This window comes from Leptonotus elevatus, chromosome 18 (assembly GCF_054856555.1).
Source record: "Leptonotus elevatus isolate MCC_2025b chromosome 18, RoL_Lele_1.0, whole genome shotgun sequence".
Taxonomy (NCBI): Eukaryota; Metazoa; Chordata; class Actinopteri; order Syngnathiformes; family Syngnathidae; genus Leptonotus; species Leptonotus elevatus.
The window spans coordinates 17,719,242-17,745,633 of record NC_141256.1 but is presented as its reverse complement, the minus strand read 5'-3'; the positions used below and the strand labels follow the sequence as shown (position 1 = coordinate 17,745,633).

The 26,392-nt window shown below is 47.7% G+C and overlaps 1 protein-coding gene across 2 annotated transcripts in view; it reads left to right on the top strand.

Moving 5' to 3' along the window:
* The window catches only part of LOC147159025 (prospero homeobox protein 1-like), a 35,170-nt gene extending 10,533 nt beyond the window's left edge, over positions 1–24,637 (top strand). For both annotated transcript variants that reach the window (XM_086060953.1, XM_086060954.1), the window contains exons 4-5: positions 4,819–5,013; positions 20,323–24,637. In XM_086060953.1, the coding sequence (XP_085917079.1) occupies positions 4,819–5,013; positions 20,323–20,508 (381 nt within the window). In that variant the 3' untranslated portion in view covers positions 20,509–24,637. The remainder of the gene's footprint in view (positions 1–4,818; positions 5,014–20,322) is intronic.
* Positions 24,638–26,392: the final 1,755 nt, after the last annotated feature.

The following is a 26,392-nucleotide window of genomic DNA, read 5'->3' as shown; positions in this document are numbered from 1 at the left end:
AAGTTCAAGTCACTTTGTAGAATATTGATTGACTAAATGCCGACAAGTATCTGACATTTGTAACTTCTAAAAAGTATTTGTACTTGGTTACATTACAAGACTGCCTCTGACATTCCCAAGCTTGTTAAGCTCCTAAACGAGTCGTCGTCAAAGTTGGACATTTGAATGTGCAGTACTGAAATCTGATTCTAAATTTGTATCACATTAAAAATGGCCTGCATCAAAAGCTGACATGTTGAAAGATGGCACACTATTTTTGAAATGAAAAATTCAGCTAAAAAAATGCTACAAGATACCAAGCTTGTGTCAACTACAAAGTTGAATGTTACAAAATATTGTACATTTCTTCAATCTAAACATCACACAAATACTGCCAATAACACTAAGCTGTCATTATTTTAAATGTGTTTTTGTTTTTGTTTTTTTAAAATTACATTTCACTGCATCAGCACAGTGAACTGCATTGAGCACATCCTGCCACGTTTTTGTGAGCCTTAGTGGAAAACGTTTGGACATCCGTACTCCAGCTTTAAATGTTTGTCTTCACGTGCCCTGCGATTGGCCGGCGACCAGTCCAGGGTGCATCGCGCCTCTTGCTCAAAGCCGGCCGGGATTGGCTTGCGCTCGCCCTCCGACCTTCACCAGGGCAAGCAAGATTGCAAATGGAGGGACGGACAGTTTGAAGTGAAGCTACCGCTGGAGCGGGTTCTATTCTCGACACTGCGTGCACGCATGTGTGTGTGTGTGTGTGTGTGTGTGTGTGTGTGTGTGTGTGTGCGTGCGCGCGCGCACCACCTTCTATCTGCCGCTGTTAGCATTAAGAGTTGACCTTTCACAGGCTCTTGAGTGTGAGTGTGAGAAACACACTCTTGCTGTCGCTCTCTCATCTGCCTCTTAGCTAAGCGCACACGCGCGCACGCGTGCACACGCGCACACGTGCACACGCGCACACGTGCACACGTATAGGTTGCATCTGATGTGAGTGCTGGCTGACCCCTGCCAAGTCTGATTAAGGAGCGGCGGTGATGTGCTCCTTTGAGTCCGTTCCCTCCTTCTACACCCAACACGCCGGTCCTCAGCTGCATTTGGGATGGGGGTGGGGTGGCGGCTCTTCGGGGGTCTCCTTAGTGCCCCCACCAGCAACTTAATGGAGCAAAACTGCTCAATGTTGCCAAACTTGATGGAAAGGACGCGTTGAGCAAAAAAACGGATCAAGCGGAATTTGAACGCCGTCTATAATTTGTGTATTTTATGATGTGTACTTTGCATTGGGGGAGGGGGGGTATTGGGGGGGGGGGGGGGCGCTCAGTTACATTTCCTCCTGAGCTGTCTCCGTAATAAAGTGACACGTCTATCTGTCACTCCGCCGCCTTGCGCTGACACCAAAGGTCTCCGCCGTGAGCGATGGCCGCCGTTTGCCCAAGTCCAATCTCCAAAGCGAGCGGCTTTGCAAAGCTCCCGCCGGCAGTAATTCACAAAAACGGACGCAGAAGAAGCCGTCTTCCGGGAAGTTTGACGGACAAACGCTGACGCTCGCCGCGGCTCAGTCACGGATCTCGACCTGATGGGTCCTCTGACGTCCAATTTTCACATAAGAAACAATGGACGCGATCCATCCTTCTATTTGTTTGATTTTTATGTTCCAAATGTTGTCTTTCAAAAAGCAAAATAGCTTGACATTTTAGTCCTTTATTAGCCATTTGTTTAAAACCCCAACAATGAATGCTAATAGTAAATAGCATCTGTGCATGTATGTTGCATAAATGCATCGATGTACACTTTATGCAGGATTGAACACAAATGGTGCAGCAGTAGACAGACCTGCATGCCAATACTCAGTCATGTATTCTTTATCCTACGCAAAGAACAACTAATATTCGTGGCGTACTGATGAGTTGAGAAGTCTCAATGAACAGAAGAGATGGCCATTCAATTGATATCGTGTCACAAAAACAGTTTAATACTTAAGAATGATGTTATTCATCATCGCTATTCACGGAGTAAACGAGACACAAGTAACTCATTAGTCACAGATGTCGCCATCTTGAATAGAAACAAGTGCAGGGCTACTACGAACTACAATAACGACTTGCTTGCAGGACTTATAGTGAGTTGGACTTTTTATGTCGGTACCTACAAATATTGCCTCAGGTGAAACCAGACAAATAAGGTTTGGGGGGTGGGACCTGGTCGGGTCTGGATTTTGGCAAATGTTGCACTGCTTGGTAGCAAGCGAAGCTTTTGTGCACATTTAAGCAGCCGCATGCAGCCCAGCGAATATTTGGAAGTGTCAGTGGTTTGTTTGTTTGACGCGTCCATGTCACGACCTCAGCCTGCTGACTGCTCACGTTCCGGCCCCCCCGCCACCACCGCCTGCAGCTCCCCACCTCCCCGTCCCAACGCCATTGTCCGACAGCGCTGACCTGCACCCGTCCGCCCCCCGCCCCCCGCCCCCCTCCCCCCAAACTCATTTCCCAGTTTATGCTCACCACGCACTTTACGGCAGCACCCCCACAACGCAACGCACACCCTCCCAAACCCCCCCAAACAATGTCAAGCGGACTTACTGGGCCGTGACATCAGCCGCCGATGATTCCAGCCTTTCCTGACTTCTTCGTCTTTGCCCCCCGCCCCTGCCACAATGGCGCTATCATGAGGAGCGTGCGCATGTTTGTGTGTGCGTCTGCGTGTCGGCCAACAATAGCCACGAAGCTAATCTCCATGTCAAAACCGCTCGGCCTCCCCAGCCAGCGGTCCGTTCAGTGTTTTTGTCCCCCCCCCATGCATCAAGCCAGCCCCCCAATTCATTATTCTTCTTCAGAGGGGCGGGAAGGCCCGTTTGTGTGCGAGCAGATGACGCTTAGCAGGCTTTTAGCAGTGGCGGGTATTTGCCACCGAAGCCTTCAGCGGCGACGTCACACCGCCATCATCATGTCGCAATGACGACATCAACAATATTACACGTGACGCCACGTAACCGAACATCCTCTCTGTTCAGTCCATTTCCATCGAATAATTGTGAGATTTAAAAAAAGTCAATAAATACATCCTACTCACCAGAGATGCTGACGATCAAATCAGATGAGGAAATTCAATTTGCTCCAAAGTCGGGTGTGCGCATCTCGGCCACCTGGAGGCAGTATAGCAGACACACGGTTATCGTTTATCGGAGGCTGCTCATTTCTTAGCCGAGGATATAGAATGTACGCCTGTCAGTATCGTGATGTGGTCTGTCGAGATGTGTCGCATGAGATCAGTTCTTTAAAGGGTAACAACTTTGTCACATCGATGCAAATTGTTGGCTCGTGTGCCTTCGGAGTTTCCCATCGTTTGTGAGCGTTGAAGTCGCACGAGTCCGCGATGCTGGAACTTGCGCAGCCAAGAGAAACGCCACCAAACCGCGAGAGAATCCTTCATACCATTCCGTCCCACCGCCGACTTTTAACGGGCAACAAAATGAGAGCGTTTGGAGCGTTCGGACCATGTTGGGGTGCCTGCAGTCCTTATCGAGCGTCTGCCTTGTTTAGACTGTGTTTTCACAGGCGGAAAAAAAAGAGCCCGAGACCCGCTGAGGCTCTTAATAGGTTTACTTGGCCCTATTGAATCCAGCCGAGCGGCACAGATCAGATAGCCAAAGTCTCCGTCGCAGCTTATCGTCCCGGCCCCTTTCTCTCGCCCTCTTTTTTTGCCCGGCTCTTTTTCTTCTCCTTTCTTCCTGCCCGGGAGGTGCGGAGAGGGGAGGAGAATCAGGGTGTAATTGGTGAACGGGGTTAAGTACTTGTTTGAGCCCCCCGCAGGCCGGGGCGCTTCAGATGATGACTTAATCGTTTTTCTGCTCAATTATGCGTTTGCGGACCAAACCCCGCCGCCGCCGCCGCCTCCTCGCCACCCTCCATTCACCATTCACCTCTCCCTCCACTCTTCGGGTTATGATGGGGGGGGGGGCGGGGGGGCGGGGGGATGTCGGATCCCAGCGGGGAAGATGAACACACTCTCACTTACGCAGACTCTCTCTTGTCTCGTTGTCTTACTTAATGTCTCTATTATCTCCTGCAATTTTTCTTTTTTCATTCGGCACCTCACGTCTCGACTCCCTGACGGGGACGTCTTGTCTTTTTACTTCCAAATCCAGCGGCTGAGACATGATGGCCTCCACCGAAGATGCAGGAACTCTAATGACATGGACCTTTACGATTTCCTTGACAGATGTTCTGGAAAGACTTTCTTGACTGAAGATTCTGAAGCGTATGCGTACCCCAAAGCTTAATGACGGGTTTGAGATCAGAGTTCGTTCCCATCCTGTTCCCACAGAGACACTAATTGTCCAAGAGATTCAGTATCGGAAACATACTAATTGTCAAGATGTCTCGGTAAAACAACTAAAGCAGCATTTCCGCCTCAAGTAGAAGGACATTTAACATGATTCTTCTTTAGCACTTGAACTTCCAATCAGTCCAGCACTGAAGTACCGAGCCCACATGTTCCTGGACCTCTCAAAACGACTAACTCTCTAGGGAGCTTGAAGTCTCTGGGGAGATCCAGGAACTTTAAGGCCAGAACTAAAAGTTTTACTTTTGCAGATCCCACCTCAAAATGTATCCAGACCTCTTTGTAGCAAAGTCTTGTCTTGACTCTGATCAATTCCACCAGAACTCAAGAGAACTGGGGTCTTCTAAAAGTTTTTAGTTCTGGGGTCAAGTTGAAATGCTAGTCTAAGTGCAAGTCGAGTTGTAGTTGTAGTCGCGAGGAGACATGACGTCTGGTGGTGCGAGGTCAAGGCTTAAGTAGTTCTAACTGTCCCTGGTCTTCTTCTTCCAGTTTAACCGCTGCATCACCTCACAACTCATCAAGTGGTTCAGCAACTTCCGGGAGTTCTACTACATCCAGATGGAAAAGTTTGCCCGGCAGGCCATCAACGACGGCGCCGCCGGTGTGGAGGACCTGAGCGTGAGCCGGGACTCCGAGCTCTTCAGGGCCCTCAACATGCACTACAACAAGGCCAATGACTTTGAGGTACGCACTGGAACCGAAACGTACGACAGCGACCAAGGCCAGAGGTCAACCTTGAGATGCTGATGCTTCGTGTTCTTCTTTCGTGACCCGTTTATGATCGCTCCCGCACGGTTAGGTCGACTAATGTCGAAAAAGTCTTTTTATTTCAAATTTGATCCAGAAAAAAAGACGTTTGGATTATTCTGAGAAAAAAATTGTTTTCTCAGAATAATCCAAACGGCTTTTATGGCATTTTGGGGGCAAAGCGCGACGTTTGATTTTTAAAATGAAAACCCCATTCAGTGAGTGGATTTCATTCTGTGGAATGAAAGAATTGAAACAAACTTGGTGGCAAGTGCAGCGTTGCATCTTATCGTGAACTCGATTGAAGGATGCAAGTGCGCGCACGTAAGGCGGCTGCTGTTGTGTTTTCAGGTTTCTGGCGACTTCAGCTCAAAAGGCAAATGAGGAAGAAAAGTTGACTGACTTGATTGTCGCGCTTCTTCCCCACCTTTTGTTTCGCGGCCTTTCGTGCGTTTGACACGCTTGCTACTTCCCCGTCCTCATCTTCCTCTCGCGTGTCTTCCAATTTTACTGTAAGCTCTCAATGGGTAACTTCAACTTTTGGTGGCTTATTATGGAATGCGCTTCTCCTTTTTCGGCCACCTTGGCTCAACCGTTTCCGTTTTCTGTGTGGGCGGAACGTCAAGAAGGTTCGTACGCGCGTTTGTTTCTGCCGCTCGAGCGTTTTGTTGTTGCTGCATTTCCCAGCAGTGTCCTGTTCACCTCGAAGGGTACCGCCGTCCCTTGGACCAGACCGAGCGTGCTGGCAAAGCATTTCTCCCGCGTGTGTGTGTGTGTGTCACTTTGAAGAGGAGGGGGGGGGGGGGGGGGGTTCCACTGCTATCAAGGTTAAGCGTCCTACTGTTTTAGCGAAAGGAAGAGAGGAGGGGGAGGAGGGGAAAGCGGGAGATGGATAGATAGGGTATGGAGGGTGAGAGCTGAGAGACAAAAGAAAGAGCATTGAAGGGAGGGAGGGAGGGAGGGAGGGAGGGAGGGAGGGGGGGAGTCAGGGGAGAGTGGAGGTGGTTTTGGGGGGGCAAAGAGAGAGATGACGTACCGGATAGAAGTGCCCTTGCGAGCAGTGGGAGTTTTGCACGGCGTACACTTGAAGTGCTTCACTCTGGCTTTTCTTTCTCTTTTTTCCCGTCTGTTTCTCTGTGTGCGTTATTTGTCCACTGGGGCCACACGCACACACAAACACACGCGGGCGCGCACACACACACACACACACACACACACGCAAACACTTTCCTGCATCCATCTTCTGTCCTCTAAAGGGAGGCTTTTGAAAGGTTCGACCTGGCAGAAGCACTTGGATGCTGATGTCTCAATAAGTCTGTTGGAAATGAGCAAAGAAGGACAATAGAGCGCTGCAAGCATCGTCTCGTCAACGGTCTTCGCGCCTCCATTTAATGTCCAATCTTTGAAATGAAGAGCAAACTTTGACACCATGTGGAGACCATTCTTTGAGAGTTTTTTTCCTGTTTGAATTCATATTTGTGTAAATATGTGCAACTGCTGTTGGGAGCGAATCTGTTGCAACTTTCCAAAGCGGGACTCTTAACATTTCTGTTGACACAAGGAGACATTTACGTGCAAAGATTGCAATCCAAGTATTTTGATGACATCTGATCTGCGTGTTTCAACAACACGTTTGCGTGAGTGTGCCCAAAGTTTCATTCAGTGCGTTTACACGATTGGAGGCGCTTCTTGCTCGCCTTCCCCAGCACGAGCGCGCATCATTTGTAAGACAAAAGAGAAAATTGCCAGCGTGCGGCTTGAAAACTGGTTGAAGAGGAACGGCTTTTTTTTGGGCATTTGCAAACATAAATGTGAACATTTGCACGAAGAGGCCAGCACAGGTGAATAAGTCTGTGGAGGGGTGCGTGTGGTGGGGGGGGGGGGGGGGGCAGGCAAGGCGTGTGTTGAGGTGATTGCGGCTGGGGGTGGTTTTGCATATGAAGGCTTTTTACGCAGGCGTGCGGGCGGGCGGAATGGCGGGCGGGCCGGCAGGTGTCTGAGAGATGCGCGAGCTGATTAGAGGCCAACGTGAGGAAAAATTCGCCCATCCATGCAAATTGCAACAGCGCACAAGAGAAACTCGCAATGTTTGTGTGGCCTTTTGTTGTGCGCGTGGGCGTTGTTTGTGTGCATGTGTGTGTGCCACCACAAGTGTGCGAGCGTGGGTTTTTGTGTGGGACTCACGTGTGTGTTATATATGTGCAAGCTTGTTCCGATGTTCCGTCTTAAGTGTGTTGTTTGCCAGTGTGTGCGTGTGTGTGTGTGTGCGTGTGCGTGAGTCATAGAGGAAAAGTGGAGATGGATGGAGATGACGGCATGTGTGGATCAGGATGCCCCCAAGGCCCTTTTTCTCTGGATCTCTCCCCTTTCTCCTACACCTCCTCCTCCTCCTCCTCCTCCTTCTGTTCCTCCCCTACCTGCCTGCACCACCACTTGAAACAGGAGCCTACGCACATTCAGCACACACACACACACACACACACGCACGCACTGAAGTTTCCGTTTGCCAGATTCTGCATCATCAAAGTTCCATCCACCTTGGTGGCGTCTTTGGAATGAATATGTCCTCTGTTTCAGTGTGACACACACGGACACACACGGACACGCACGCACACACACGCACACACACACGCACACACACACACCAGTCCGTGGCCTTTCTTGTTTGATGCTAATCTGCTCTGTCACTGTGTTGGCCTAATACGCTCGCCATCTTCCCTCCCAGCTCCTCTTTTGTGGCGATTGTTTCCTCTTTTCCTTTCATATCGCTCCCTCGCTCGCACCGTCCTCTCTTCCGTCCGTCCGTCCGTCCGTCCGTCCGTCCGTCGCCTCTCTCCTTTCATTCTTTCATCCTCCTCTCGCATGTCTTCCCCCTGCCTCGCCTTCTCCTCCTATTAGGAAACTTTTAATGGCATAATTGTCACATTCCTTCTGGCACAATGAACACTAGCTGGTAATTAAAAGAGTTTGCCGTTAATTACCTACTTTGGCCTCTTTTCTTCCCCCGTCCCCGCCCCCCTCCTCTCTTCTTCCCTTTCTTCTCGGCTTTCTCATTGGCGACGTCCGCCGCCATCAAAGTGCGGCCCTCTGCCGAAAAAGCCTTGACTTTGAGCGGGCGGCGCTTTCATGTCAAGTGAAAACTCTCGCTTAGCGTCCCTTTTTCTTTTGGCAGCCCCCCCCCCCCCCTTCCTTCTGTCTGTTTGAACCCCCAATGACAACACACATCATCTTTCATGAGACAGGAATGTGTGTGACCTGCTAATGGCGAGGAGGGTGTGTGTGATAAAAAGACAGTTTTATGATGGCTCTGGGAAACTCTCAGATTTCCATAGGACGGACCGGGCCAAGTTACCTCAATCACACACACGCACACACACACGGACATTTAAAAGAGGAAGTTCCTATGATCTCTTTGAGAGAGGATAATACCGGCGAAAGTGGTGACACACAGTCAGGTTTTGAGTTTCTCCTCTTCCTCTTTTGTCCATCCGTGGACTGGACGTGTTTTGTCCAACGAGCTCACGGCTGTCAGACTTGTCGTTAAAATACAAAGAAAACTGCTTAGAGAAACCTCGACAACTTCAATCTTTTGTTTTTAAGGAATTAAGAGGCAAAAGTTTCTTGTTGTCGGGAACAAGTGCAAGGGCGGGGCTGTTGGCCAGTGAAATTCGAGTGTCTTCAGCAGGTTCCATATCATCCTTCAGGCCGTAAATCTGCCCACGAGTTTGCGACCCCTGACGTAGAGTGTCCCTCACTCATTTTAAAAATAATGCTAATGGCATCAATTAGGTGAGTTTTATTATTCGTCGAAGGCTGCTGCAGTACTTTAAGGCAGAAAGTTGAAAAGATCGATGGAAAGTAGAAGCCGCTGTGGGAATGAAGAAGTTAATAAAAGAGAGTTCGGGTAGTGGTATGCATGGTGAGCAGAGAGCCAAGATGGGCTGGAATCTTGTAGCCTGGCAAGGTCTGGACAGGCGTCCATAGACAACGATTCTGCACCGGCCCAAAACAGGCCGGCCAATCAAATTCGTCTATTTGCGTGACGTCTTGGTGAGCAACGTCACGCTGCAAGTTTTTCCCACAACAACGATTCACAACGGTCTCGCTACAGATAGTAGCCATGTTGGATTTTTTAAAAGACTTCAATGAGTCACTTTTCTGACATCACGTCCACTCTTTGCTCATTAGTTCATTCTACTGTCACCTCAGAAATGGGACTGACACGGCGGTTGACCAGACTCACTCTGCGGCAGTGAGTCTGGATTTCCAGGCTAGGAATCTTGTAGTGCACAGAAAAATTTGTCTCTAACTTTTCGTGAGTCTATTTTCCGTGGGGGAACCCTAATAATATTCCATAATCGTCCCTGCATTGGATTAAGTCAAGGGAACATCCATGTCTTCTGCAGGCCGCATGAAATGAGACTAAGATGCAGCTCTTGAGTGTGACGCCAGTGGACTAACTCCTGCCATCCTCCCATTTTCCTCGATTCTTGCCCAACTTCCTGCCGTCCTCGTCCACCTGCTGCCCCCCCCCCCCCCCTGCCTGCCTGTCTGCCGCCTCCTTCTTCTCTCCTGGCCTCTCCATCCATTACCGGCGAGCCAAGAGCAGATGCTGTGTGTCCAACCGCCGTGCCCCGGTGCATTGTGTGCTTCACCTCTCCTTCCCCCTCCGTTCCTCCCTCCATCCTCCCTCTCGGGGCTCCATTTGTTCCGACGCCCGTTTTCGGCGCTCCCGCTTTCCCATTCCCTCTTGAAAGGAGCCGAGGTGGGGGGACGTCACCACGTAAGGACACGGTGTGTGTTTGTGTGGAAGGGGGCGTGCGTCTTTGACCAAAGTCTGACCTCTGACAACCGGGGGTGAAAAGTTTGCGGCGGGTGCAGAGGATGCAAGCAGTGCGAGCGCAAGCACTGATAGTCTCGCCCGGCATCTACTCACCGAGATGTGCTCACAGTTGGGACGAAGGCAACAACAAAAAATATAATAACCTCGGGAGATGAATAAGATGCTGCTATAGATTTAAGTTCAGAGCTGCCAAAAATAAGAGCAATACAATGTGCCACTGGCATCCGCACTCCTGAATGTATATAGACTTTATATGCAGCGAGCATATTTCCTCTCATTGAGGAAAGGCGCACTAAGCACTCTCCAACAATATAAGGGAAAACAACTTTTACACACAGGGGGGGAAAAAGGCATCTTTTGGAGGCTCGTTTTGAAACGTGAGGGGTAATGCTTTAAAACCATTGCTCTGGTCTGAGTTTGACTAAAACTGGGGGTTGAGTCGAATCCGGTTAGCATTTTACAAGCACAGAAATGACCTTCACTTTAGAAAGAAATTGTGAATAAAGCAAAAGCATCCTGCCGAGTCGTCTTTCAATTGTCTTGCGACGAGCGTTATACGAGTGGCATCATCTGCGTCTCGTGAATGGCCGCAGGCTATTGAGGACCCCCACTTGATGTGGCCTGACAGCTCTTTTCTTTACCATGTGGGTGTCCTAGTGTGTGTGTGTGTGTGTGTGTGTGTGTGTGTGTGTGTGTGTGTGTGTGTGTGTGTGTGTGTTGATTGCACTGAGCATATTTGTGTGTGTATGGAGAGGTCACAGCTTGGAAGGCCCAATCACTTGATGGTGTTACCTGCTTTGCCCCATTCTTGACTTGTCCTCCCTCCATTTCATCCTCCCCACTCCCTCGGGCCCTCCTTCCTTCCTTCCTTGCTCCTTCCTTCCTTCCTTCCCACCTTCTTCTGTCCCTGGTCACCTTGCTCAGTGGCACAGCTGCTGATGATGTCATTATTTCTGGAGCATTTTGTGTGTGAGACTAATGAAGCGTGGCGAAGGGCCCGATGCCAAAATGACCAGGGCGTGCATCAGAGGTGCAGATGTGTCCAAGTCCGAACCCCCGCCCCCTCACTTCACACCCCCTCTGATTCCATGCATGATTCCCCCTTTCTTTCCTCATCCTCCTCCAATCTGCATCCCGGCATCTTATTCCTCTTTATTGTTTGCCCCCCCCCCCTTCATCACGCCCGTCTATTCTACTCTCCCTCTCCAGATGTCCTCTTTCCATCTTGCAGACTCCCTCGCTCCTTTCTTTCCCTTCCGCCTCCTGCTTGCTCCGTCTCCCTGACTTGCTGACCTCCAGAGTCCCCCTCCCCCTCCGTTACATGACTTGATGACCCCATCTCATTGTGGTTGCTTTCCCCCAGTGTGTAATCACGAGATTGAACTCTCGATTTCTGGCTTCCTTTCGATGTTTCATTTTCTTCAACGTCCATATCACGAATGGTTTCGAGCTTCATCACCTCAACATATCAAATAGCTCCAAATAGGCTTTTCTGCTTGTAAAAAGGGTTTTCAAGTATTTTTTAAAGAAGAGGTGGTCTTCGGATTACCAACACACAAGGTTTTGAGGCACAATGAAGTATTTTGCACAGAGATGCAAGAATACGCGGTCACGCAGCATAAGAAGGCACCCTCACTTAACGCCGTACATTCCGTTTTTTTATTCGATTGTGTTTTATTTGTTTGACTACACTACTGTGTAAGCGTAGATAAAACTCTCCCTACGTGTCTCATTTACCTGACGTACATTAGAAATAGAAATGGCGCCATAGAAAAGATGCAAACAGTAACATCTTGATACGAGATCCCGTCGACATAAATGTCAAAATGACTTTGGCATCTAGAAGTAAGGAAGGAGCGAAGGATGGATATATAAAAATAAGAACTGTGAGGCAAATGTCCTATCCACTAGTACACCATGCTGCCTGGTTGGAGGTATCTTCCGGGAAAATCTTGGTCAAAGACAGCCTCGTCCGCTTTAGCTGGGAAGCATACCGGTTTTATGACTGGTTTAAGAGTTGAGACTAGAACAAGGCGCTAATGTCACAGGCTCCTCTAATAGTAATGTGAGACACGAAGGTGTTATGGTGAGAGCACCGGGGCCTGAAGTGAGCGGGAACGAGAAGGGAAGATGGGGACAGGAGTGCGAGCGCTTCGCTTCCTGTGCGTCTTTGACCCTGTGCTGCCATTGACTCGGTGAACCTGGACAGCAGCTAAAGTGACACCGCTGCTCAGTCTCACAAACACACATTAGACACACACGCGCACACATTCACGCGGACGCAGAAGCGCCTCAAGGGCTCGGCATTCTCGAGGCTATCAGCGGACCGAGGGTGGCTGATGTTTGCTCAGCTTTAAGGCCCCTTTCCTGTCCCGGTGCTCACCTAAGACTTTCTGCCGAGGAGCTGAGCGGAATCTTAGCTGGAGACAATGCAGCATTTGAGGGGGGTGCGAGTAAAAACAAGGACTCTGCGCTTTAGTTGGACTCTTCATCCGTGGCCCGAGTCTTATCAGTGGTTGCGGACGAGCGCGGCGAGGGGCCGAAAAGACAGGGGACATGGGTTGTGTTTGTCCAAAGTGACAGTGTGGGCCAAGGACTTATCGAGGCCTTTGTAGATTATTGATCGGAACAGATATGCGAGGCAAAGGGGACTATGTGTTCTTGCGCGTGAGAGAGGGAGTGTGGCGAAGGTTCGGGAAGTTCTGCTTTGACTCAGTGCAACTGGCCTGTTCAAGGTTCACCGGAACAGGCAAGGATTCACAATAACGTCGAGTTTTCCAACGGCCTTACGTTACTATTGATTGACTTTTTGGAGAACAAACGCCATCCATTGACGGCTTGCGTGGCAGCATTCGTTAATTGCCTCTGTACTGTGTCGTACCATTGACTGCTGACTATAAAAAACAAAAATTGTATTACTAGTTTCTGGTTAATGATTACCAAAAATGGCTTGGCGATTAGGGGGTTAGCGTGCAAGTGAATTTTTAGTGAGCCAATCAGTGTAGAGTAGAGCAAGGATTCATATACCAGAGTGAAACACTGGTGCTGTGAGGCTAAACGTGTTTTTTTTCACCATGAAGCTAACTCAAAAGGATTTAGCTACTGTATGGCTACGTCTTGGTTGTCACGTTGTAAAGGGTCCGTGACTTGAAGTTTTTAATATTTGTAGCTGGTTCTGAAATGATTCCCTTTCAGCAGACATGATACTACTAAACACAAATGCCAAGTCAATGATCAGACACACCAGCGTTTACAAACACGCAGTGAGCCAGAAAGCCATGGGAATTGTGAGCATTCCCAGCCGGAGTGAGAGTTAGGAATTAACCTGGCCAAACTCAGGGTCTGTGTCATTTCACTGCATTTCATCCTTCAAGGCTATACAGTACACAAACACACACACACGCACGAGCACAGCCTTATCTTCCAGGGTCTCGTCTTGTTTGGCCAATGCTGTGCAAATAGAAGGTGCAATACATCTCCTGACAGTTCCCAAAAGCAAGGGGGGAGAAACACGCTGGCCAAACAAACAGCCAACCCTGAGTCACCAAGAGGGAGGCGATTTCTCAGGCTTTCCCAAACACATACAAACGCACACTTAGACGCCGGGTGTGTAACAGTAGCCCCAGCATGGAGGCTTTGGGCCCCCTGGCCACCTTTCTAAACGTTTGTCTAAGCAGTCTTAAGACAGGGTGCCGCGAGAGGAGTGAATGGATCCCAGCAAGCTGTCCACAGGCTCCTATTGTCTGCCGTCATATTTTATTATCTCATCAAAAAGCAGGAAATCCGATTCCCTCTCTCTGAAAAAGAGCTTATCCTTGTGTCTCAAAGCAACCTGTCAGAAGAGCGGAGGGGAGGAGGGACGCCAGTGAATGAGAGTGATTAACGGCCTCGTCGGAGAAGACCCCTCTTTTTCTTTCATCTGCCTTGCCTGCCTTTCTGTCTTCTTGATTGGTATTTACCCAACAAGAATGATCCCCTCATATCGTATTCGTATAGTGCGCGACAACCGCATCTGGACCTGGCAAGTGAACTTTCTTTCTGGTCAAAGGGACTACAGACTACATACTATGTCCATAGATCACAGTGGACGGCAGTTAGTTAGTCCTGGCCCTTCGTTTGGGGTTGTACCCTCAAATGTACTGCTTTTGTACCCTTGATACGAGAATGATACAGCCAAGGAACACAAATTCACCCTGCGGTCCAATAAATCACCCTTTGGCATCCATGTCGTCTGTAGCGTGAGGACGCATGGACTTGGACAGGAGAATATAACATTATTGAGATCTAGCAATTGATTATTTGTGTCTACAACTTCTTTCTTGTCAGAGAAACTGCAGACTACAAGCAACGTCCTGAGACAGGAGTAGACAGCTTCAGTTTGTCTCTCCCAAACACGATTGCATCTCTCAGGAAAACGGACTTCATGGCTTCGATGCTTGTCACTGGGGTGGCAGACCTCTAAATGTACCGCTTTTGTGCCCTTGACAGAATGATACCGCCTGGCACTATTGTTTTGGTTAGGGACAATAAAAATTGACCCCGGGGTCCAATAACTCATGTAGGTTGTACCATGAGGGCGGGGGGCAATGGACTTCTGTCGTAGTCCTCCATTTGCCAGCCTACCTGCAAACGTGCGTTTGCTAATCATGTTTCTTCAGGTCTGTAAGCTGATAAGATGACGTTTTGGATCAGACAAAAAGACCGTGAAGGTCCCTGCAGGACAGCGTTGATCTCTAACACAAATACTGAATCGCCGGCTCCGTTTTTATTTGAACCAAGGCAACATAAGGACAAAAAGAGACTTTGTACTCTCGGTTACCTTGTTTGCCTTTTTGTCTCCTCTCGGCTTTGTGCATCTGTCCTTTAATTTTGGGCTCTGCCGAGAACTTGTTCAAAAGCCCAATGAAATATGTATGAAGGATTGTGAGCCACGCGATTGGCCCCATTTAGCGGACAGCAGAGCGAATGAGCGGCCACACGGATAATCCCCCACAATGCCGGTGGAACAAAGGCCCAACAGCTGACCCAAGAGAGAGTGATGAAGGCGAAGGGGGGCGGGGGGGTGCGTGAAGAGGCTTGCAAACAGTTAAGGCTCGCCGATACAAAGATTTCATTCGAATTTTTCATTTTACAATTGTGATGTCTGTTGTCCGGTTCACATTGACCCAATTTAAGTTTAAAACTCGAGAAAAAAACTCTGGGTTAAAAGGGGTCTGTACAAACTGAATTTTAAACGACATAGATTTTCAATATATGGAGAAGATATTACACAATTCCTTTTTTGTTGTCCTAGGCACTGTGTATGTGTGTATGTGTTGGCGGGGGTGGGTGTGTGTGTGTGTGTGTGGGGGGGGGGGGGTTCATCACTTTATGGGCTACCACAGCTCAGGCCCTTGACAGCTTTCAACGAAATGTATTTCTGAAGTGACACAAAGTGGAAGGAAAAGACTTCCTGTCAACCAGTCCCTGTCATGTCTTTTTCAAAACCCGCTGTCAAGAAAAATCTTGGCGATGAGAACAGCCAATTTCAAGAAAAACAGGAGACGGAATGTTTTTTTGGTTGAGCACGGGGGCGCCCCGACATGTCTTGAATGCACAGAGAAAGTTGTGCTGCTCAAGAAATCCGACGTCTTGGCTCAAGCTGAGGAGGATGCAAAGTAGCAGGAGATGAGAGACAGGACCAGATCAACAATCGTGTTCACATTATGAGGAACTGTTCATGTTCTCAACTAGTAGTAGTAAAGATTGGATTCGTTGGACTTTTTGTTTTTTTAATACTTGCACCATTTTTTGTGGAATACTTGATGTGGCCTCTTATCACAAATGAAATTTGATTCAATTGAGTTCCGTTCCGTTCCGTTCCGTCTTCAATTCCGCTTATCCGGGGTCGGGTCGCGGGGGCAGCAGCTTTAGCAGGGAAGCCCAGACTTCCCTCTCCCCAGCCACTTCAGCCAGCTCCTCCGAGCTAAATTGAGTTGACATTCCAAATGAGTTATAGTTAAGAAAATAAGATTGAAGTTATGATAATTAAATGGCACAAGTGACATTCGCCTTCTCCCCTTCGTCCAGAGTTAACCTTGTCAAAGAGTCCATTTTCCAGGAAAACCTTGCACTTGGGAACCAGTAGACCAGGAGTCACCAACATAGTCTTGTTTTAAAACGAGCTCGCCAAACATTGTGATTTCTTAGTAATGCTGTCGAAGCGGTCATTCGAAAATGGAAACACTTGCAGAGTTATCGAAATAAAGTGCAGCGTATTGACATGTATCTGTTTGTTAAATGAATGAACGAATGATGATTATTACGTTATAATTGGCGGTCATTTGAGAAAATGTGTCACTTCATAAGTGTGCATCAAAGAGGTAAGCCTTCTTATTAATCAGTAGGCAAGAAGTCGCTCTCAGTTTTAAAAAGGTTGCAGCAGACACACTTTGAGAGGTCGATGATTGGGGCATAAACAAAAACAAATAAACTGGAAATAAATAACTGTTCTGCCACGCCGGTCCTTCGGTCCTCAGACTCTTTGCAGCCCCTTGGTCCCCCGCCATCGCCATGACCCCCCCCCCCCCCCCACGCTGCCACCTCCCTTCGTCAAGAGGATCTAAAATACCAATACCCTTTTCTCCTTGACATTGCATTCTCCTTGTAGTCAGCGTTTTGCTGTCCTTTTATAGTCAAAACGTCAGGAGAAATTCCATGCGGGAATATTCTTAGTAATGCGGCACTCCCGGCGCAGGGTCGTCGTGACCAATGCCACCAAAACAAGCTGCTACGTTGGGATTTTTGGTACAGGGGGAGGGGCTTCTTATTCACAACTCACCTTTCACACTGCTGCGTACATTCTGTACACAAGCTCAGGCTAACGGGCTTCGTAGCCTCCATTCATCACTTGGAGGGGGTGCAGGGGGGGGAGGGGGGCAGATTGTCGTCCCATGTGTGTTGTGTGCGAACAGGCATGACTGCTAAAGTGTGTGTGTGTGTGCGGGGGTGTGTGTTTGTTACAATGGCCACTAACCTTGCTGTGTCCTGACACTGGTGATGAGTATCTGCAGGACGGCGCAGGAGCAGGGCCACTGCAAGCTATTCTGTCATATTGCGTGCAGAGGTGGCGAACGCGCTCACACGCTGACGTGCAGATGCGTGTGCAACAAAGCAGACACACAAAAAAGACTCTGGTAAAAGTAGAACTGATTCAATTCCTGTAAGTAAAAGTAAAAAAATGATGTATTCAAGCACAAAAGTCAAAATGAATTTTGTAGCCATTTCATAAGCAGTATTAATAACTTTCCACGATGAACAAAAAATGCTTCTATACACTCAAAATATTTCCCCAATTCCCTCGTTAATAACTTGCAAAGTGTTCATACAGAGAAAATTTTTTTGAAATCGCGTTACATGTATCATGTTGTTGAACAGTCATACTATCAAAAGAAGTCTTATTGTAGCTTTGCTAACATTGCCAAACGAGTAACAAAACAAAATAAAATCTTGTTACATGTAGCATGTTGTTGAGCTAGCTAATGACACTCATACAAATCAAAAGAACGTGCTTTTGTCGCTTTGCTAACATTGTCAGCTGAGTAACGAAACAAAAAAATCACGTTAAACGTAGCATGTTGTTGAGCTAGCTAATGACACTCATGCTACCACAACGTTTTCCCGTAGCTTTGCTAACAATGTCCACTGAGTAACAAAAAAATACCATCACGTTAAACGTAGCATGTTGTTGAGCTAGCTAATGACATTCATACAAATCAAAAGAACGTGCTTTTGTCGCTTTGCTAACATTGTCAGCTGAGTAACGAAACCAAAAAAATCACGTTAAACGTAGCATGTTGTTGAGCTAGCTAATGACATTCATGCTACCACAACGTTTTCCCGTAGCTTTGCTAACAATGTCCACTGAGTAACAAAAAAATACCATCACGTTAAACGTAGCATGTTGTTGCGCTTGCTAATGACATTCATGCTATCAACACAATGTGTTCCCGTAGCTTTGCTAACATTGTGAACCAAGTAAGAAAAAAAATGTTACACGAGCTAATTATAACAACTGAAAAAGAACCTTACCGGTATGTGTTTTTCCAGATGAGACAGAAATTGCGAATGGCGGAAGCGGGCAGTTTTGAGGCTGGCACAAGACGTCACATTCGCCACCAATCCTTCTTGTCCCCAGAAATGTCTTGTCGACGTCATTAATATTCCTCGGTTCGCGTTGCTCCATAGCTGCGTTCAAATGTTGAAGATCTAAACGGAAATTGACGCGACATCGAGCTTTCAAAAGTAAGGAGCCTATTTTGAAAAATAAGGACGAGATAAAGCTAAAGGAAAAAAGATCAGGCCACCATTGTTTCTTCCCTTTTTGGTTTATTTTAAAAGATACAATTGTTTGGACAACTATAATAAGAATGAAGTGCTTGTACTTGGATATGTCCCACCACGGCTTGTGCGTGTGCGTGCGTGTGTGCGCGTGTGTGCGTGGGGGGCGGCTAAGCGAGGCGAGCCGCGGAGACAGTCAGCATTCTCCGAGCAGGTGACCCCTGAAGGCTGCGTCGCCCTGACGCTCCGGTCGGGAGGAAGGAGACGGAGCCAAAGTGTGGCGAGGGTGTGTGCGCGCGCGCAATATGTGGCCTCTATCGCCGTACAGGAAGTGTCATCTCCTTGGCACAAGGAGGTGTGTGCGCTTGTGCGGGCGCATGTGACAGCGTGTTGGCTGGCAGGAAGGTGTGACGGAGGCTTGCCAGGCGTGGTGTGGCTGAGCGCCGCTGTCAGGGGCGCGGAAGGGCCCGGCCGGGGCTCCCGCTCCCCAAAACAGCATTTAGTGCTTCCTCTTTTGCCGGCGCCGCCGTCACACTCGCACCTCTCGGCTTGTTTGGTCACAGCTCGCTTGCGCGCGTGTGTGTGCGTGTTTTTGAACGAGAGACGTATATTGCCAAAGTACAAATACCAAGTTGATTTTTCAGGTATGCTTCCGGGCTGCGTCCATCTTTGAGCACCTTCGGAGGATTTACGGCTCGTTCAAATTCGCGGCGGCAGGCAAACATTTAGCGAACAGTTGCAGTCGTGAAAGCCACTTTTGACTTCTCGCCACTGAATCGTAGCGACGACCACCGTTTATGGTTGGGGCTTGCTTGTGACTTGAGCAATCTTTTGTTTCCCACGCCAACGCTGGGGAGCGAGCGCCGTCCTAAGGAGCTCCGAAGCCTGCCAACTGTTCAGTTGCGATTGACTGACAAAAAGGTTCTCGACATCGTGACCGCTACAAAAACAAGCAAGCAAACAAAACACCTCATTACCGGTACTGTGCAAGTTTAAAAAAGAGGAACGCCATTTTTGTACAATCCACTTCAGAGCCACAAGTTGAGTCACTTCTACTTTTACGAGCATCTGCAACTTCTCCTTCAATAGCGAATGTACGCAGGTCCTTTTATCACCTTTGGGGTCACAGGTCGTATTTTCTTTCCTTTTTTTTCTTTTTACAGCAAGACCTATAAAGATGTCAGCGTGTGGAGGGAAGTGGGCGTTGTGAGAAAGTTGACAAGAAGTGGCTTTTCTCAGGTGGAAGCTTCGATGAGCTTTTAAGGAAGTCGAGATTTATGCTTTTATCATACGGCGACCTATCGTATCGGCATCGGGTGCCATAAAGCAGGGACCACAGACACAATCCAGTAAGATGGCTGAACTATCAAATACATTCACTTTCCTTTTGAGCAATACGATGACAAATCACAACAGTAGTTGTTGCAGGACATATGAAGTGTGGAGGGGGGGGGGGGGGGGGTTCCTCTTCAAATCCACAATGACATCATTTTTCAAAAAGCAAACAGAAAAAGACAATTCCTGGTCCAATTAGAAGAGTGGTTCTTTACTCTGTTGGTACTGAACAACATCAGTTTCTCTTCTTTTTTGAAAAATAATATATGATTTTTGGGGGTTCCAAATTCAGGACATTAGGATAGATAACGTTTACCAAAGAGAGAGCAGCCTTTTCATGGAATCCGGCACGCTTCACCTTCAATTCCAAAAGTGTTGTGTTTTTCAATCTGCATGCAGCTGAAGGACGTGTTTCTTTAGTTTTGCGAGATAAGATAGTTGTGCTGGCCGACAATTGCAAACCTGCCAGACTCCCAACACGCGTATCAACCCAGGCAGCAGATGGAAACAGTAGAGGCCTCAGAACGGAACCTTGCGGAACGCCATATGCTCGGTTATACAGCTCCTGGTTGGATCCCAGTTGCGCAAAAAGTCACCAAACGGTCGGACACGTTGATTGAAACGTTTGGAGACGGTGAAATCCAACTCAGCTGGAAAGATTTGCGCGCAATTGAAATCTCAGCCCAAAGTCCCGCGACGGGCGTCGGTCCGTTGCGCAGACGTGTATTGACGGCCGTGAATCCTTGCAGGTTCCCGATCGCTTCCTGGAGGTGGCGGAGATCACGCTGCGGGAGTTCTTCAACGCCATCGTGGCGGGCAAAGACGTGGACCCCTCGTGGAAGAAGGCCATCTACAAGGTGATCTGCAAGCTGGACAGCGAAGTGCCCGACGTCTTCAAGTCGCCCAACTGCCTCCAGGAGCTCCTGCACGAGTAAAAGCACCTTCTCCACCTTCTCCACCTTCCCTTCAACATGATTCTCTCAGCTTTTGTTTCCTTTTGTATGAAAATGATGACGTAGCATTCCCCGTTTGAAGCCTCGCTGTTTCTTCTCGCTGGTGTGTTGCTTTTCTCCGGAAGACGATAACGGCCGTTGTTGCTTTCCTTTTTCCCGGCGATGAACTGAGCATTCGAAAGACTTCGGGCTGATTTGGGACCGCGTGACTCCTCCTCCGCATTTCTTTTGGTTCGCCTGCTGTCCGACCGACGCTAATGGACGCGTGGCAACGAAGGGACCAGATTGGGAATGACGGTCGGTCCATTTGGGGTCCCATCCAATGAAGTGCCCCCAACAGACCATTCGGCGCAAAGAGCAGGACGAGCGAGGAGCTTGACTGGACTTAGTGGTGCCAGTCTGGACCTCCTTCAAATAGATGCTGACCTCTGAACCCCGTTTTGAAGTGTTATTTTTCCCTGCACGGAGGGCGTTGTGTTTAGCGGGTGTACATTATTATTATTAATATTATTATTATTATTATCATGATTTTGAATTATTTCTGTTGTGTATGATGATTTCATTATTTGTCACCACCGCTTGCTGAAGGTTGGCACTTGAAGATGTGTTTGTCCCCCTCGGAAAAAAAGGCACAAAAAAAGAATAAATTATTCCTATTAAGAGCAATGGAAAAGCGTTTAGATTGTGGAATATCCCGATTCTTGTGTCCGTCACTTGAAATCTTGTCTTTTGAATTTGCTTCATTGGGGATTTTAGCCTGAGGCAACATACGTTGATTTTGTCTTGTCGAGTTTCCTGCGCTGGCCGGTGAGATGCTGATGAAGCAGACTTATTTTTTTTTTTGGGGGGGGGGGGGGTGCCACTCATCTAATTGATGGCAACTTTTACATGGCTGAACATTGGGTTTTTCGCTTGCTCGCTTTACACAAGTGAGGTCATTTTATATACGAGCACTATTTTTCACCAAGCAGCGCAAAAGTCAGCCTTTTTGTACGCCGGGATTTTGATGTTTTCTTGTAAATGGCTTGCGATGAAGTGGCGCGAATAGCAGCTGATACTTGAATGATCGGCAAGCAGAGTGTCACCGATACAATGGACATTTGAAGAGCCTCCACAAACAGGGGGGTCATTAAGAATCCCGCCCCCCTTCCCCGACGCTCACCTGCATTTATGCGATCCGGCTCCCCGGGGGAGGGAACAATACGAGGTCGGAGGTGAGCGCGCTGGCCCACGGCGAGACGCAGGAGACAAAAGGCGCGAGGGGCCCCACGCACCCCAAAAACTCCCGCTCCGCACCCCGCGCTGCGGAAAACATGAAGAGACAAATGTTCGCCGTCAGCACAGGTAGTTTCAAAAAAGATTCATTCAGAAAGAAAGCACTTTGTTTGAAAGCTTGCGTACGCGTTCAGAGATTCAAACGTTGACCGTCACTTCAGTCGTCAAATGTTGAAATGAAAAAAAAACGGACTCAATGAACGGTTCATAAAGATGCTATTTAAAAAATAAATAAATTGCATGTAGAAATGTGCATTTTGGGGGCTCTTTTTTCTTCTTCTTTTTTTTTTTTAAATAGCATTTGTGTCATTGCGCCTTTTGTCGGCCTTCTGGTGGACGTACGGCGAGCAGTTGGATGAAATGTTTTATTAGGTTTGGAAAAGGTTTCACAGTCTTTTTATACAATACTGACAGCAAAAGATTATTTCCCTCTTCTTTTTTTTTACCCTGGAAGTCTTTAACCATAACTTTACAAATGAACAATGTTAGTCATTTTAATTTTTTTTAGGACACTAAAACAGGGGGGAGAAAAAAAAGTGAAATGAGCCCATAAAGCTCTTGACTTTCTTATCCTTTATGGTTTTGTAACTTTCTATTCACACGGTATGTGATATTGAGACGATTCCTCATTTTCCTCGATTGCCGATTGTTGTCGTGAACATTTTTGGGAAAAGACTTTCTTCCGATTTTGATTGCCGACGTTGGCCTCGCGCTTACGGGAAGTTGGACCTGCTTGGGCAGCCAGTGAAGTTTGTTTTGGGTTTTTTTTTTTTTTCAATAAAACCTGTGCTCGACTCTGCACATCACAGACATCGCGTTTGTGCAGCGTTTGCTCGCGGTGCGTCCGCAGGGGATGACAAAAGATGAAAAGGGTTCAGGTCGCTTAACCTGCCGACTTTTGCCCGCCACACAAAGCGGCTGACAAAAGGAGGCAGAGAAAGAGCGAGAGCAACTCCCTTCATTATCTGCGCAGACGGCGGCGGCGTTCTTAAGATCGGCGGCCCTGAGAGAGCGCGTCGGACCATTTTCTCACTCGGCCCGAACGTCTCAAAGCGCCGGCCGAAATTGCCCCGAACAAAAGCAGAAAGGATCCTCGTCTCCAAATGGATCCACGCCCTCGCGCTTCCTTTCATTCAAAGCAGCCCTCGCGACTCAAAAGATACATTCGAGATGCACAACTTTCTTTCTTTTTGGGGATCATGACGTTATTAAATGACATATTTCATCTTTTTCTAAAGAATTGTACAGTATGGATTTATGGGGAAATATAAATACTTTCGTGGCAAATGTTTGGCAACGCAAGTTACTTTTCGTGACGACTTTGTTCAATTCTGTTAAGTGACTTGTTTGTAGATTAGGAGCAATCGTTTTGTGATTTGGTTTGCCCAACACTTTCTTTTTTCCAAATAAATAATGCTTGTTGTTTTCTCCGGATCCGGAAAAATAAAAGCAACTAAAAAATATTGTTCTTGCTACTATAAATACAAACAATAGCTGTTCAGTTTTCTATGGTCAATCAAATGGCGTCACGTTCAGAGAGAGAGAGAAAAAGGGAAAAAAAAGGGTTCCGCGCCTTTAACTGGGGGCCCGTCGGCCTCCGGTTGCACCAGCATCCGCTTTTTCCAACCGAAGCCCGAAGAGAGTTTGCAGGTTCCGTAAGGCGTGGAAAACAACGGGGCGCTCGTCAATACGAGGACCACCCGTGTCACACCTTGTACACAACAGATGGGTTTTTTTCCCTGGCGGGTTCAAACAGTCGCTGAAAACTTGTTGTGTTTCGGTGGAATTTTCAGAGTGCTTTGTGTGTGTGTGCGTGCGCGTGTGTGCGTGCGTGCAAGAGAAAAGGCCGATTATGAGAACCTGTGAACCAGTTAGTGACACAATTCTCAACGCGCCGGCCCCCTCCCCTTCCCCCTCCCCCTCCCCCTCCCCCAGCCCTGGGACTGCCACCCTGACATGTAAATGACTCTCATTAAGCCTCGGCGCCGTGCGTGCAACGTGCAACGTGCGACGTGCGTGCGTGTCGCCATCTTTTCCTCTGATCCGTTCGCTGACCTGTTTGGAGGGATTTTTTTTTCTTTTGCTTTCACTTGTTCATCTTTTTCTGATTGTGATTATGAGTGGAATTTCTTTTGTAAATATCCATGACTTGAAAACTGCCTTTGTAGAAGTGAGCAATATGTTTTGTAAATAGTGTTTTTGTTTTGTATGACATGATGATGATGATGATGATGATGATGATGATGATGATGATGATACTAGTGCAGTAATTCCAATAGGAGCGGTGGTGTTGATTTTCTTTCTCTTGTTTTTTTTTAAGACAAACGTGCTGTCAAGTTCAACTCATGCGACTTCATGGCTGCTTGTTTTTGTTTGTTTCTGTTCTTGGTGTCCATTTTGTCCTGCAGATTGTGTGTAATTTATTGCTTTAATTTATCCTAATTTATTCAACATTGCTTTCTTTTTCAAGCAGGGAAGGCTGTACTGCATTTCATGAAGTAAATCCAACTTTTGGGAAATAAATGCTACCTGAAAGTCAATTCTAAAAAAAAAAAAAATGGTAAGGGTCATGGCAGCTAAACGGACATTTTGAATTTGTTGCTTTTGTCCTTTTGTGCAGGCTGAGGCGCTCAAACGACTTTCAAGCTGTTTTGTGTTTTCTCCTGAGAAATTCTTCTTCCTTTTTCCTCACGTAATTGCTTTTGTCCCGGCCCAAACACAACCAGTAGTCAAATTGCCTTTCGTGCCTTCGCCCTCTCTGAACTGAATGTATGTGCAGTATATATGCAAGCTTGTGAAAAATGAATAAAAAATGGAAATAAAAAGGAGAAAGTGATGCCTTGGTTGTCCTTTTTCTTTTCATATTCTACGTACGTACACGCGAGATCACAAGAATGCATCCATAAAAATGTGCTGCGTATTTCACTCACTCATGAATTCTTGTATAATCACTAACGTTTGTGATAAGGTTGTCAAAATATCAAGATCATATTATTGCAAGTTACTCTCCCAAGCCTTTTGACTGTTTGGCTGATTTCAACTATTTATGGTTACATTGTCAACAAATGGAGGCCAGATTGGGTCGGCTAAATTCATCACAAGGCATACACAATAATAAGAATAAGAAGAATTAAAAAATGGTTATTTATTATACACACACTTGCGCAATCCATTAAAGCAAGAATTGTCTCAACAATGTTGACTTTACAAAATCCGGTCGATGTCACTTCACTTATTTCTAATCGCCTCTTGTAAATAAATAAGGTGTTAAAAAATATTCGTATTTCAGGTGTTTTGAAGGTTTATGCCGTTAAAAATGTGTGAAATGGAAGACAAGCTGTCATTTCCAAGCTATCTCCTATTTGTGTGCATCATTTCCCATTTTAGTCACGATGATGACCTCATCGTACTTTCCAGCTCGCCTGCCCGCTTTTCTCTCCTTTTCCTTCCTTTTGTTCTTGTCCGACCGCTTTTTCTTTCTCTTTTCTTTTTTTGTTGCTTTGATGCTCATTTTTGGAGTAGCTTCTTTTGTGTGTCTGTGCTTTGAGTCTTTCCTTTTCTTCCCTTTTCCCTCTTGTCCTCCACCTGCCGCCCCTCCGCTCGCTCGCCTTCACCGGAGGCGAACGCGGCTCCTTAGCTCGGCTGAGACAGCATCTTTGTACAACACCCACCGTCTGCTCTGTAATCAAATACCATCTGTCGCTACATCTGAAGACTCCCTCTCTTGCCTCGCACGCACACGCGCGCGCGCACACACACGCGCACACACACACGCACATCTGTGCTACTCACGCCTGGACAATGTGTGCGCACGTGTGTGTGTGTGTGTGTTTTATTAGCCGTGTACTAACAATTATTCCACCCGACTCATTTCTTGGCCCGCAGGGACCACGTCGCCGGAGTCACTTTCGCCGCTTCCTGTTTTGCTCCACCTCGGGGTGGTTCAAAGGTCATTGTCTTCAGGTATCCGTGTTTGTTGTGCGACTGCGTGTCAGCAAGACCTTGGCTGCTGTATCGGACGGGAGATAGCGGACGTTAGCTTCTCGGTCTTAGATCAACAGCCGACTATCTCAAAAGGCTGCCAGCCTTTCCCAATGTTTGCCCAATGTTTGTCCCTGCTCCGGCACAGAAAACGTTGACACGGTCCCCAAGGTCCCTCTCGGAGTCCCACACAGGCGCCCGCCCGCCCGCCCGCCCGCCCCGCGCTCACTTATCACATGCTCAGGTTCAAGAACATTTTCGATTCGGCGCCGAGTGCCTGTGCCGCGTCTCAGCTGTATTTTTCCATAGCGCGTCCTTCGCAACACGTGACTCAACGCTTGTGAAATATGGTAGAGCGACTACGAAATATTGTGACAGTCGTCGTAGCGGTGGTAGCTTCCTTTGAGTAAGCTTATCCGAGCAGCGATGCCCCGACTTGACGGCCCGCCACACAGCAAGCGATGACGCCAAACGTGGCTAAACTGTCGCAGAACGAGCGGCCGATTGCCGCACGCGAGTTTTGCTGCAATTCGAAATTTGATTAGCAGGCGAACAGCGACGCAAATTCAAACAACAGTAATTGTTCACGGATTTCTGTAGTCCTTGATGA